We start from the raw sequence: 13,286 nt of genomic DNA, 5'->3' as shown, positions 1-13,286 counted from the left end.
CAATGCACTGCATTGTTCAAAGGAAAAACAAACACTCATATACTACTATCAACAGACAGCAAATGTAACACTTGTGATCACCCTTTATAAAAATCTCATCTTAGTCCAACCGTCTCAACTGCTACAACTCAGAGGAAGAGAAACTAGAGCTACAATGGAACGCACCACGTTGATCATCACACAACAAAAGACAGACGCTTCATTTGTCTCACAAATTACAATCTAAAATACATGGCCGCATCTATTCCTACACAAGGCTAATGGCTGTGCGGGATGCAGGTGCGGCAGGGCCAAAGCCATTTAGCTGGTCTGCATCGCTTCCGAGTGGTACTTGTCCAAGTCTGCGTCTAGATCATTGGCAGAAACTGGCTGACTGCCACGCCCTCCCCTCCCTCGCCCACGCCCAACATCACCGCGCCCTCGACCACGCCCAGCAGCACTACGCCCGCCGAATCCACCTCTGCCCCGAGGCCATCCCCGACCACCATCACCGCCCCTTCCACGTCCGCCACTGCAAATATCCAGTACCACTAGATGTGTCACTTGCTCAAAATCTTCTAAAAGAATTAGCGCAACACGAATGAAAATGCATATATGACAATGCAAATTGAACAGGGTGATTAATAGAACTAACTTTATTTTGACTCATACTTGTGAGAATCGCTAATTGAAGTGTAATCTTTTTGATAAGCATATTTGGTTTCCTTTGCTAGCCCAAGAAATTTACAAGGTTAGGAGCTTAGGGGGAGCTAATCCTTGCTGCCATGGGCAAGGCAAAATATTTGCCTAATCGGCCCTCCCTATGGGCAAAGTCTGCTTGCTCTCCCTTTGGTCATGTTTTGGTCCTGGTCCTGGTCAACGTCCGGGTGCACGCACCCGCACTCATTTTAAGCTCCCAAGGCAATAAGGACCAACACATACCCTTGCTTCTCAAAGTTATCGCTCATGTTGGCTAGTTTCGCTTGCCTCAGCCCTCAGATAGCAAGTTGGGCAAATAAACAAAACAATGCTGAACTTCAAGACCAGTAATGCATTAGAAGTACCACAACATACAAGATTTTACTAGAAATGAGGCAGGCAAAGGTAATTCATGCCTTGCTTGCACTTTGGACGATGAAGACGGTCCAATTCCACAAATTGTCAAACTAATGACACGCTAAGTTAGTCACTAACTACACAATATATGAATACCAACCATGTTAATGAATCTTTAACAGCCAGTGGCAGCTGCTGCCTAATTGTGCAAACGCTAATCAACCCAAAGGGTAAGGAACTAAGGATTGTGCTTAGAAGACAGTTTTAGTTTGACAGTAATTTTGATAAGTAACAATTTTAGCAGTAAGAAAATTCAGTAAATGTGATATCTGCTACTAACCTGTAGGAAGGAATGAAGTTTCCTATCGTCGGGGTATTCAAAGTAAAAATAGCAGGTGGTGGTGGTGGTGCCTCAATATTTGTTCCAATGACCTCAATTTTCATAGGTTTGCCATCAAGCTGCACATTGTTGTACCTCTTTAGAGCAGCTAGAGCATCCGATTTCCTTGAAAATATAACCTCTGCAGTTCCCTGGCGAATGGAGTTACAGTAATGAGGTGATCTGTGAGCACTCGAACTAAGTGAAAGGTGTTCAAAAGGCAGATACTGCAACGAAGTTGAGATGAGCAGGGGCTGAAAACCTTTGATCGCCCACTCTTGTCGTAGTTAATGGAGTACCGCTTGAGATCGCCCACCTCAGCAAAGAGTTCCTGAGCAAATTAAGCAGCATGTTATAGAGTAACTTTAAAGGATGAGACGATGAATAAAGAGAATTCCCTGGTTGCTCTAAAGGCGTCGAGCTAAATAATTCGGAGCCTTGTCTATTCGTAATGTATGGTTGGACAGTAAAAGAACAATATGAATAATGGAAACTTGGATTCCATAGATGGCGTCGAAAAAGAGCTAAATAATTGGTAACCTTGTCTAATCCTTCTTCAAGATGAAGCTGTGGATTACGATGTTATCCTACTGTCGAAACCAGGTTAAAGGTATGCTGAGATGGGTAACACGCACAGGAGAACAGGGACTGCTATTCCTAGGGTTCTAGGAGGAGGAGGGTCTAGTGGTCTTACCTTGATGTCCTCGTTGGAAACGTTGTAGTCGAGGTTGGAGATGTACAGCTTGGTGCCCGTTTCGACCCCGGTCGGCGGCGCCACCATGGCCATCACCTGGGCGTGGGCATGGGCATGGGCCTGCTGGGCAGCATATGCAAAAGCCGCCGGCGCCTGTGCTCCCCCACCACCCGGAAAACAAAAGGCCAGTTTAGATTGAGTGAGCTCCAGATCTCTGAATTAGGAGGAGTAGTTCGCCATACCGGGGGCGGGAAGTTGAATTGGTGGTAGGGCGCGGCGGCAGCGCGGGTGGCGGCGCGAGCCTGGAAGCGGCGGCCGGCGGGTGCGGGTCCTCCCGACACCGAGCCCGAGCCCGAACCCGAGGCCGGGTTGCGGCGGCCACGGCCGCGCTGGGAGGAGGACTTGTTCTTGGAGATGAGGTCGTCGAGGGACATGTCCAGGGCGTCCGCCATCTCCCCCACCCTCGAGATAGATTCGCACGGCGGCTGCGGCTGCGGCGGCGGAGGAGGAGGGTGGAGTCGTGGGGGAGGAGACGGCAGCGATAATTAATTGGCACACAAGAGATAGGGAGAAGAAGAAGAAGCCCGGTCTGCATTGGGCCGGGCCAATCTACTACTACCTCTTTCCGAGACGGGCTGGACTGGGCTTCTAGCGAGCGTATGTATCGTGTCATCTTCTTCTTCCTCTTTCCGAGGGGAAGGGAAGGGATAACTTGACCAGCTTCGCCATTGACAACAATCTATCCGCGATTTTCAAATAAGAAACAGCAGCAGCAACACCAGCAATCGACTCCGCGAGAACCAACAAGGGGGAGGATGAAATCCTTCAAGAAGGAATTCACCCTGGGTAAGCATGCTACCTCCTCCTTTTCTTTCTGAATTATTATCGGTCTGGTCTCGTTCGGGCGCTGAATTTTCTGATGGATGGATGCAGAGGAGAGGGCGAATGAGTCGGCCGCCATGATCGCCAAGTACCCCGGCAGGATCCCCGTATGTATCTCTCTCTCTCTCTCTACCTCGCCGAACCGAAACTTGATATACTATACCTGCTACAGTACTAATTAGGAATAGCTAGGGTTACCGAGGCCCGGGCATACTAGATTCGCAACCGGCCTCCTTGATTGATTGAATTGAATTGAACTGTACTTTGTTGCCTCCTGTACATAGTGTGGTTCGGCTCAACATAAGCTTGACAAGTGAGGGGAAAAACTTGTCAAGTTTTTCAGCTGTGCTCAAATTCAGTGGGGAGTCATGAAGTTTGTTGAGCCTGTCCTTAAGTGTTTAACTTGAAATCTAGAACCAGGGTGCTTGGATTTTTCATGAAGCACCAAATTTGACAGCTGCAAATCTATGAAGCACCTAATTGCCCGTTGCAACGGTAACATACATATTCTAGTGGTTCAGCACCAATCCTGTCGACATATACCTTACACCCACCATATTTTAATGCAGGATTTTATTTGATTTCATTTGCTTGAGTTAATGCAAAAGATTTGATTTGATTTGGTTGCCTGTGTCCGACATATAGCTGGAACAATTTGATTTGATTGACTTAATGCAATTACCTTACACCCACCAATGCAGGCGCTGCAAAAGATTTGATTTGATTTGATTTAGTTGCCCGTGTCCGACATATAGCTGGAACGATTTGATTTGATTGAGTTAATGCAATTACCTTACACCCAGCAATGTGGGCGCACTGCGAAAGATTTGATTTGGTTTAATTGAGTTAATGCAGAACATGGGGGAGGGGAAGCTCCACTAACGGACGTATGACCACCAACTCCCCTTTAATAGTAGAGATTTATGAAGTTCATTAAAGAGTGCTTATACATGACACATATGTAAATGTTCATATATGATAATAAAAGCAAGAGGACTCTGCTTCGTTGGTAGCATCATAGGTGTTTTGCCTTTTGATTTCCTCATTAGTAAGGTTGGTTCTGCCAAAGCTGGACACAGTTTAACAATTTGTTTATCAGTTTGTTTCCCATCAAAGCTGATTTGTTCGGCATTGGTGCCTTCGGCATCATGTGGAACAAATATTAAGGTGGTGTGCATCGATTGATGCAGAGTCTGGGGTGATCCTACATGTGCCTTTGCATTTCTAAATTGTATTGATTATGATTGTAATTCTTGGATTGAACAAGTTATGTGTGCTCAAACTAAATCATCCCCGGGGCCAAATGCATAATTCCACAATTCAGAAATTGCCATGCAAAGAACAACTCCTGAGCTACAAAGTCAAATCTCATATCACTAGTCACCACACCTCAAAATTGATGAGAAATGCAGCTAGCAACGTGAGCAACAAAACAAGCAACTGTGAGCGTGGCGGGGACCCAAGGACAGGAGAACTCGTTCCAGTCGGACTTGTGGCCTTGTCTGTTGCCAACAGGAATGCGCCCTGTCCCTGAAGAAACACATGAAGTGACTATCTTTTGCCCGAGCAAAGCGGACTCCATCGGCCCATGTCTGGCTAGATACGTCATCACCGCTCGATGCAGCACAACAGCGAGCCTGGGCAGCAATCACCCATGGTCACCATGTGCTTGCTCCACCCCTGCTTTATTTGTTGTTGGTTGTTGCCAGACTTTGTGGTTGGGAGAAGAACATACAAGTGCAGTTCTACTGTTCCATTTACAGTAAAGATACCACTTGTGCTACAGAAAACATAAACTTAGAAAGTGCAGTGATAGCTGAACACATATGCAGCCCCATAAACTTAGAAACTGTGGTGTGCTTGTGCGAGGGTTTTTCTCTTGGCCGAGATTTCTGGTAGCCGGAACCGCCCTCCCCCACCACAAGAAACATTATTACCGGTCAAAAATATTTGGTTAAATTTGAATTTAAACGTTCAAAACTACATCAAATATGTTGAGGTAAAAAAGAATAATGAGCTTCCACTGGGAGGATTCGAACCCATGACCTAGGTGATAGGGACAATTCCAATTTACCATTGAATCGTCCTCTATTTTGCCTGCAATATAGGGCAGAATTACTTGTCCTGTCCTTAAAAAGATTGAATTCAAAGTTCACTTGATTTTTTTCTGGTAAAATACCTAGATTCCCTGTAACCGTTGGTAGCCGGGCCTACCGTTAACCCTCCGATAGGAAAAATATCGATCAGTAAAAAACCCTTGGTTTGTGCTGTTTTTATATGTGTTCTCTTGCTGTTAGAAGAGTCTATCCGTGTGTGGAAATTTGATGTCAGGACGTTTTCTTTGTTTATTTGTCAAGAATTTTGTCATGTTAGGTGACATTGTATGTTTGCTTTTGTTTGTGTGGTCGCTTCAATCAGCCTGTTTGTGCAAATGTATTTTTATTAATGCTAAATAGACTTTTAGATGATGAAACTGGAGAAGTAAAACAAAGTCGCTATTTGTCACCCAACCAACCGAGTCATTCTATTCTCCAGAGATTTACTCAAACTGACGAGATTTGAGAAACTTTTAGACCCTGACAAAAAAACGTGCATTTCCCTCTCTGCTGTTTGTCTTAATCAAATTTATCTGTTTGTATGTATGCTGCTCCAACATTATGCCCATGTTTGCATTTGCAGGTGATTGTTGAAAGGTTTTCGAGGAGTAACCTTCCAGAAATGGAAAAGAGGAAGTAAGCATATCTCAAGACCAGACATGATGTTTGTTCCTTTATATTGTGCAACCATTGATGATTGCTTGTTTTTGATTGCAGGTACCTGGTTCCATGTGACATGCTAGTTGGGCAGTTCATTTTCATCCTGCGCTCCAGGTTACATCTGTCTCCAGGAACGGCGCTTTTCGTGTTTGTGAAAAACACCTTGCCCCAAACAGGTGAGCTTTTAATCCATGTCACCGGGGTGGTGTTGCGCATATCCATGTGTAAATTTGTCGAACAATTTTTTGCAGGTAACCTGATGGGTAGCGTGTATGATTCGTACAAAGATAAGCAGGATGGCTTCCTCTACATGTGTTACAGCAACGAGAAGACATTTGGGTGACATCTGCCTGACTGCAATTCAGCACACCTAAAATACTAAGTGTAGTGCACCCAATCCCAGTGTACATATGTGACATCAGTCTCTTGTTAAATGTTAAGTTGATCAGTAGCAGCCTTTGCCGATCTCTAGTTTATTTTACTTGCACGTCTCACATCTGTATTGCTCCCGGCAAAAAAAAAAAAAACTGTATTGTTGTATCACCTAGGTAAACTTATTTCCCTGTGCATGATGCTGCTTGAGAAGCCCTTTGGCAAGGATGGGCGTATATATATATATATATATATATATATATATATATATATATATGAATAAAAGTGTTGATTGTGATGACAAGTAAACGCCTCCTGCCTCGCTGTTGGCATTCCAAGCTCATGTGCGTACATGCGTCATTGCTTAGCTAACGAGCGCTGTCATCGTCATGTTTGCACGGTGTCCACTCGTTTCAAAATGAGTTTGCTTGGAGTAGCGGTTTAGTATAAGAGTTGGCTTGGAGACCGTGCACATGTCTACAATGGTCGTCGGCGTGGTAGGACGCGAATGTGCAATTTTTAGCACTTAAGCCCATGGGGATTTGTAGCCCACGAGTAAGAAATGTGATGGCACTTCTGGAAACTGAACTTCAAATGTGGTGGTTTTTTACGATCCGCTCCCGGGCCGGAGTTGGTAGCCCTTTTGATGTCTGATTTTGTCGGTACAGTACGGTAAGAACCAGTAGGGCTGCAGGGGACACTGGATTTACAAAGAAAACAGCTGAGCTGTAAAACGTTTTATCTTCTAAAATCAGCTTTTTATCTAATAATGATGTCATCATGGTTGTCTTCTTGGCGTGTGCACTTCAATCCCACTTCTCTGGGCATCACGTCGGCCCACGAAGAACAGTGAAGCTGAGCTGATGTTCTCCCATTATGCTTTTAATTTAACTTTTTATATATGTAGTGCAGGCATACTAGGATGTGATGGAGTTTCCTTTCTCTTCTTTTTGAGACACGGTGTGGGAATCGGATGCCATGTATAGGCCGGTCGGCCAACATGCGGTGGATGCATGTCACCGAGAAGTTAGGACAAGACAACGAAATCGGTGCACTAGGAGGCGATCGATGGATGAAGAAGTGTATCTCTACTCCTAAGACTAGTCATAGTGGAAGTAACATAAGTAGTAACATAGATGTCACATGTCATGTAATTAAAGAGGAGAGAGACAAATAGAGTAACATAATATGTTAACATCACATAGCAGTTTCCAATACAAAATGAGTCTACAAAACAATAAATAAAGATATGCATGTTACTACATCTATGATACTTCTCACTATGAAGGTGGTAACATGGACTAGTAACATATGTATGTTACTAGTCTAAATTACTCCCCACTATGACTAGCCTAAGGGCATATACAATGGTTGATAAGGCGGTCTTATCTTATGACTACAATGAATTATATTTTAGCCTTATCTTCAATAACTTGTCATTCTTTACAACATGGTGAGACAAATTGTGCTAAGAGATCATCTAATGGAGCAGTTGGTAGTCTCCGCCGGTCAATTTTCGTCCCACCACTTTCGTTTGGTTTTTTTTTCTAAGGTTAACCTTCCTAGATTTTTTTCGTTCCCAGCCGCAGCCGCCCAACCTCCGAGACCGCCGCAGCCGGCGCCATCGCAACCCCAGGTCAGTGTAGTACTCAAAGGAGGTCGTGGTTCCCCCCAATCCATCTCAATACCACCGCCCCGCCCAGGACGACATGCAACGACCGGTGTTGGCGCGTCCTCGTGGGTGGCGGTGAGGAGGACGGCCAGTGGCAGCCCCCCGAAGCACCACCATGACGGCACCTCGCCGCCGCCGCTCGGCATGGGTTGCCGCCCCGCGTCCTAGAGATGGGTAAGTTCCCGTTTTACTGCAGGACAGCTTCTATGATGTTACAAGACAGGCAAATTGATGCTTGTATATTGAATTGGGTTCTTCATTGATTAGGGAATCTTGTAGCTGGAGTCTGGAGATGTATACATGGTTGATTCAATCCTAATTGTTGGAAACAATATCACAGGTTAGCTAATCACCCTTTTGTCTCGATTTATCTAACAGCACCTTGATTCTTTCATCATCAGTTACAGTTTCTAAGTATTAACTAAATATTATTCTCAGATCAAAGCTTTGTCGAGTCTCATAAAATGTGTGAGAAGTGTGAGAATAGAGTTCTCAGGAAGGTATGCTTTCATTTGCTGGTTCAAGGTTACCTCATCTAGCGATGCATACTACAGTAAATGATTTATGGTTTCAAATTTGTGGACAACTTATTAGGAGGCATCATGGGCATTGTGAAACGTAGCAGCAGGCAAGTTTGGGCACAGGAAATATTGCAGGTTATGAGGGTGTACCCCAAACAGGGCCCAAAGCATGTGGAGAGGAAGGATGCCCACGGGCATTTGTTGGCGCGAGCTGATGCGATCCCGCTGTGGCAATTGGGATGGGTAGATGGGGAGGCATGGTGGAGGCCGGTGGCAGCATCTGGAAGAAAACAGTGAGCGAGGCGGCGGCAGTGTACAGTGGCATGGCCGTTGTGTTGGAGCCGTCGCATAGACGTCGAAGGAGCACCAGCGACGCGCGCGCGCACACAGACACACACACTAATGGTGCTGCTGGAGGCCATGGGGCTGAGCAAGGATGTGAGTGGTACACGTACGATTCTTAGTGATCCGTCTTCACTGTCATTTTTAGCTGGTTAATTTACTTTCTGTCAAAGTAGTTTGCTAGATGATGGAATTTATCTTTCATTTTGTTCATTCTGCTCTAGATACTCTACGTGTTTTTACACATGATATGAGAAATAATTTTCACTAGGCAAAGTATGGCTATAATATGAACAATGGTGCAATTCCGCATGACCTTTCCAAATATATTACCGGTTTGCCGTTCAGAACGGAAATTATTACAGATGCTTTATTTAATTCTGAAATTGATGGTATCCTGTGCATGCAGTATATTAAGTTAATTTATGATCTACGAGATTATGTACCCGGATTTACAAAGGCAAAAGTGGTACTCCCTCCGTAAACTAATATAAGAGCGTTTAGAATACTAAAATAATGATCTAAACGCTCTTATATTAGTTTACAGAGGGAGTACTAAGTACTGTGAGATACATCATTAGTTCAACGCCAGGTTCAAGAAATGAATTCTTTTGTTTTTTTTATTGTAGTATATATCTGCATATGGGAAGGGGAGCCTTGGCGCAGTGGTAAAGCTGCTGCCTTGTGACCATGAGGTCATGGGTTCAAGTCCTGGAAACAGCCTCTTACAGAAATGTAGGGAAAGGCTGCGCACTATAGACCCAAAGTGGTCGGACCCTTCCCTGGACCCTGCGCAAGCGGGAGCTACATGCACCAGGTTGCCCTTTTTTTTTATATATCTGCATATGGCTGTTAAAAAAATAGCTAGCATTGTAACAAATTGAATCTTACAAACGTGTGCTAACAGTTTTGAACCTTATAGCTTATACTCACACATGAGCTTTGCTTGATTTTTCTAGATTAAAAAAGCATGCAGTTATTTAAGATTTTTAAACCTTTGCTCTATCTGTGAGCAAAATCACACCTGCCCCTGTTAACTAAACAAGATGCTTGTCAATTAGTAGAAGTACTGCTAGATTTCCATTTGTGGGTTTCCATTTTACTGAAGTTTACTTCTTTTTTGATATTTCCTGCAAGTAAAAACTACTATACATCACTGCAAATGTGTTTCTGCATTGTTTGTTTCATTAGTTTATTTCCATTTCTCACAAAAAGAAATATTTACTGTTACCTTTTGTCCACATTTTGTAGGGCACTGGTAGCATTATACTATCAAGAACACCAGCATGGCATTGATTCTTGCTATCTATAATGCACGCGACACGCCATGGTCGTCTTCCACCACACGACGCCTCCAACCCTCCAAAGCGTGTCACCTCAATGGTCGCCGTTGCCTCATGCTCCAGCTCCCCCAGCCACCGCCACAGGTCACCGCCTTTGTCCCTCCAAAGAACAGCGCCTCTCTTGTTGCAACCTCCTTACCACGGCGACCAACGACGAGGAGGAGGAGGAGCTGGGCGAGGCAGGGAGGCCAAGGGTGAAGTGTTGTGGGTGCTTCATTCGGATAGAACGTGTTGTAGCCTTGCAGGTCAAGGGTTGACTCCTTAATATCTTGCAGGCCTAAAGTTATGTTATTGGTTGCTACAGGTCACCACATCCACTTCCTAGGGCCGCATGCGGCAATGGTGAGGAGGTGAGCGGCAACGGGAGGCTAAGGTGAAACTGATGAGAAGTAGTGTCATTTCCTCAATTATGTGTGTGGAGAAGGGAAAAGTGTGGGTAGCTTTGAGGTAAGTCGTGGTTGGTTCGGAGTTTCACATATGCTCTCTAATGGTAGATCATGAACTGTTAGACAATACTCAGCTAGATGTAGGTATGGTTCGAGCTCTGAATGTGATGCGTAATTATTAGTTCATGTTTTTGTGAGTCAGACCAGACGAAATCACACTGTAAATGTGGGTGAAGATCAAACAAGGCGAAGTGGTTTTATTAAGTTTTGCGGGTTACTCAAAATAGAGCCCATGTTTTCTTGATTGATGCACATTGGAAGAATATTATTCATACTGCTTGCTGAGTAACAACTGGATATGCCATTTTTCTTGAGATATTTACATTTTCATAGTGTGTAAACTGAGATTATTCTCACCATCTCATTTCTCCCAGTTCATATACATTTACTTCAATGCCTTTTTTTGCCTTTCTTTATCATGTCATGTGCTTCCTTGAGTGGTGAGATGAAGTTCACTATGCCGTCAAAATATATGTCTATTTTTAGGTTGGATATGATATAGTTGTCTTATGCCTTTTTGCTAGGTTAATTACGACCAATTTTCATCCTATGTTGTGGTATGCATTGAAGTGGGATGTGCGTAATGTTTTGCTTTTTCTAGGGAAGGCCATTATGTCTCTATTCATATCAATAGTAATTACACTATTTATGATATTACATGGAAAAAAGTGAGGGGGTTCATTGACACGATTATGATGATTTTTATAATAAAAAACATATAGCCAACTCTTGTATCATATCATTCGCTTCTCTTCGGAAGTGCTTCAATTTGAATTTCCCATTCGATCTCAAAACTTAAGCTTGCTTGGGAATCACAATGGTCGATGAAAAGGCTAGATACTCCGTCATGAAGTGTTACACTCTAGCCATCTAGAGGGACGACAATGCATGCAATCATTTGCATAACAGAATACAGATAGGTTGAGTCATCAATTCAAGTGAGAATAACTTGTTCCATGCGATTTGTAGTGGACAAAAGTGGAGACAGATTATTTTTATAATAGCTAATTCAACAACACAAGTGCTACAGCTTAATCATTATGGGCATATGATACGTACGACTCTAGCTATTTTCCTTTGTATGGGTGATTTTAATCGTGGCATAGGAGGGTTCATATGAGTGGAGCTGAAGCCAACAAGCAACCTGTTGATCCAATTGTTACGGGTGATGGGACTCAACAATTTGATAGAATTGAAGGGAACACCAAACGAATTTAGAGTGGGGTGACAACATTGTGAAGTAACACAATTATCAAAGAGCTGAAGTTGAGGGGCTCGTGATAAACCATTTGTTGGCCCGTGGCAACGCACGGGCGTTCTACTTGATACTGGACCAAACATGGTTGATTTTTTTAGAGCAAAAATTGTTTTATAATCATAATGTATCTTGCTATTGTTTGGTTAGGATTTATTTGGAGTGTTTATCCACCTATTTTTGAGTCCTCTTGGTTCGATACACAGATTCGATTCAATCATGAACAATGATTTGCAAGCAAACCCTCTTGTACCCAAAATCACAATGGTTGGCATCTCAATGAGCGAAGGGGGACATATGAGCAAAGCGAACCTAATGAAAATAAAGGTAATATTGCATCTAATGATTGGGACACCAGACCAGTTGAGACATTACAATTCTTTGCTTGATTTTAGATTTACACCGCTATTTAAGATTGATTGTTGTCACTTGGATATTCCATTTTGGACTGCACTTGCACTTGGTCAGCACGATTCTACAAATGAGTTTTCCCTTTCTATCTTGGTTTTGACTACTAGGAACCTTTTTTGAAATGCAATGCCTCTTTAATACAATCTGAATAGCTTCTTGTCACTTTTGCATTGCATCTTTGACTTCCAAGTTCAACATAATCAGCTGATAGATACTCCCTCTGTAAACTAATATAAGAGCATTTAGATTACTATTTTAGTATTCTAAACGCTATTATATTATTTTACGGAGGGAGTACTTGTGTAGTAGATTTGTTTTGATTTTGGATTTTGTATCCTGTAGCTAGCTCGCATTTCCTAGACATCATATTTGGCGCTTCTCTCACCATATAGACGAGCAAGAGAATAATGACATGCATACATGAAGGCTATCTCCCATATTGTTAAATATGGAGTTTATTCTACAAATGGTTTACTCCCTTATTATTCTATTGAATTTGCCAGTACATTTACTTATGCAATTGGGAAGCGAAAACTAAAGTTCAATTCCAGTTTTTTTTTCAGAAACATAAAACAGTGACATACAATATAATACATCAGCGGAAGAGGAGGCATATGAAGCTGGGAGAGGTGACGGGGAGCACGAGAAACTGCTCCCACTGCAAGAGAGAGAGCCATACCAATAGTGAGTTGTGGGCTTGTGGCGCTGGTCACGACCGCCGCATCACCAACCATGATCGTCCAGGCTGTGGCATGGGGGTCGTGCTTGCTCCTTGTGCGGCGATCCCCCTATCGTGATGATAAGGCGACTCCCCAACCCCGATGATAAGGCTTCATCCATTCAATTTTGACTCTGTGGACAACTAGCTTTTGGTAAGTGCAGCATGCTCAAGTTTAGTTTGTAGCTATTTTCGTGTTCTGCATTTTAGTGGTACAAGATTGTGTTACACAATCTTGGCCTAGAGGACTAGAGGTGCTCCCATTTTAGGCCAAACACAGTTTATTCTGAAACCATTGCATCTTTTGCTGAAATGCTTCAAGGTGGTTTTACTATTACAGTATGACCATGCTTGTAATGCCAGCTTGTCTTGAGAGGTCAGCTAACTCAGTAGGCTTATTCAATGGCGAATAGGTCCATGTATTAGATAGGATCAACAAGAGTTGGCTGGCAGCTCCTAT

The 13,286-nt window shown here is 43.4% G+C and overlaps 2 protein-coding genes and 1 pseudogene across 2 annotated transcripts; 2 read left to right on the top strand and 1 right to left on the bottom strand.

Annotated features, from left to right (window-relative positions):
- Window positions 1-65: 65 nt before the first annotated feature.
- On the bottom strand, window positions 66-2,659 carry LOC119308570 (THO complex subunit 4A-like). The gene is made up of 5 exons (XM_037584698.1): window positions 2,351-2,659; window positions 2,109-2,261; window positions 1,677-1,745; window positions 1,376-1,566; window positions 66-511 (listed from the first exon to the last, which is right to left on the bottom strand). The coding sequence occupies exons 1-5, from the start codon at window positions 2,558-2,560 to the stop codon at window positions 301-303; spliced, it is 834 nt and encodes a 277-aa protein (XP_037440595.1). The 5' UTR covers window positions 2,561-2,659; the 3' UTR covers window positions 66-300.
- A 128-nt stretch (window positions 2,660-2,787) lies between these two features.
- LOC119308571 (autophagy-related protein 8D-like) lies at window positions 2,788-6,311 on the top strand. The gene is made up of 5 exons (XM_037584699.1): window positions 2,788-2,954; window positions 3,042-3,097; window positions 5,670-5,722; window positions 5,804-5,922; window positions 5,998-6,311. The coding sequence occupies exons 1-5, from the start codon at window positions 2,924-2,926 to the stop codon at window positions 6,087-6,089; spliced, it is 351 nt and encodes a 116-aa protein (XP_037440596.1). The 5' UTR covers window positions 2,788-2,923; the 3' UTR covers window positions 6,090-6,311.
- Window positions 6,312-7,709: 1,398 nt separating this feature from the next.
- The window catches only part of LOC119308567, a 36,671-nt pseudogene continuing 31,094 nt past the window's right edge, over window positions 7,710-13,286 (top strand).

This window comes from Triticum dicoccoides, chromosome 5B (assembly GCF_002162155.2).
Source record: "Triticum dicoccoides isolate Atlit2015 ecotype Zavitan chromosome 5B, WEW_v2.0, whole genome shotgun sequence".
Taxonomy (NCBI): domain Eukaryota; kingdom Viridiplantae; phylum Streptophyta; class Magnoliopsida; order Poales; family Poaceae; genus Triticum; species Triticum dicoccoides.
This window is presented reverse-complemented; position numbering and strand designations above follow the sequence as displayed.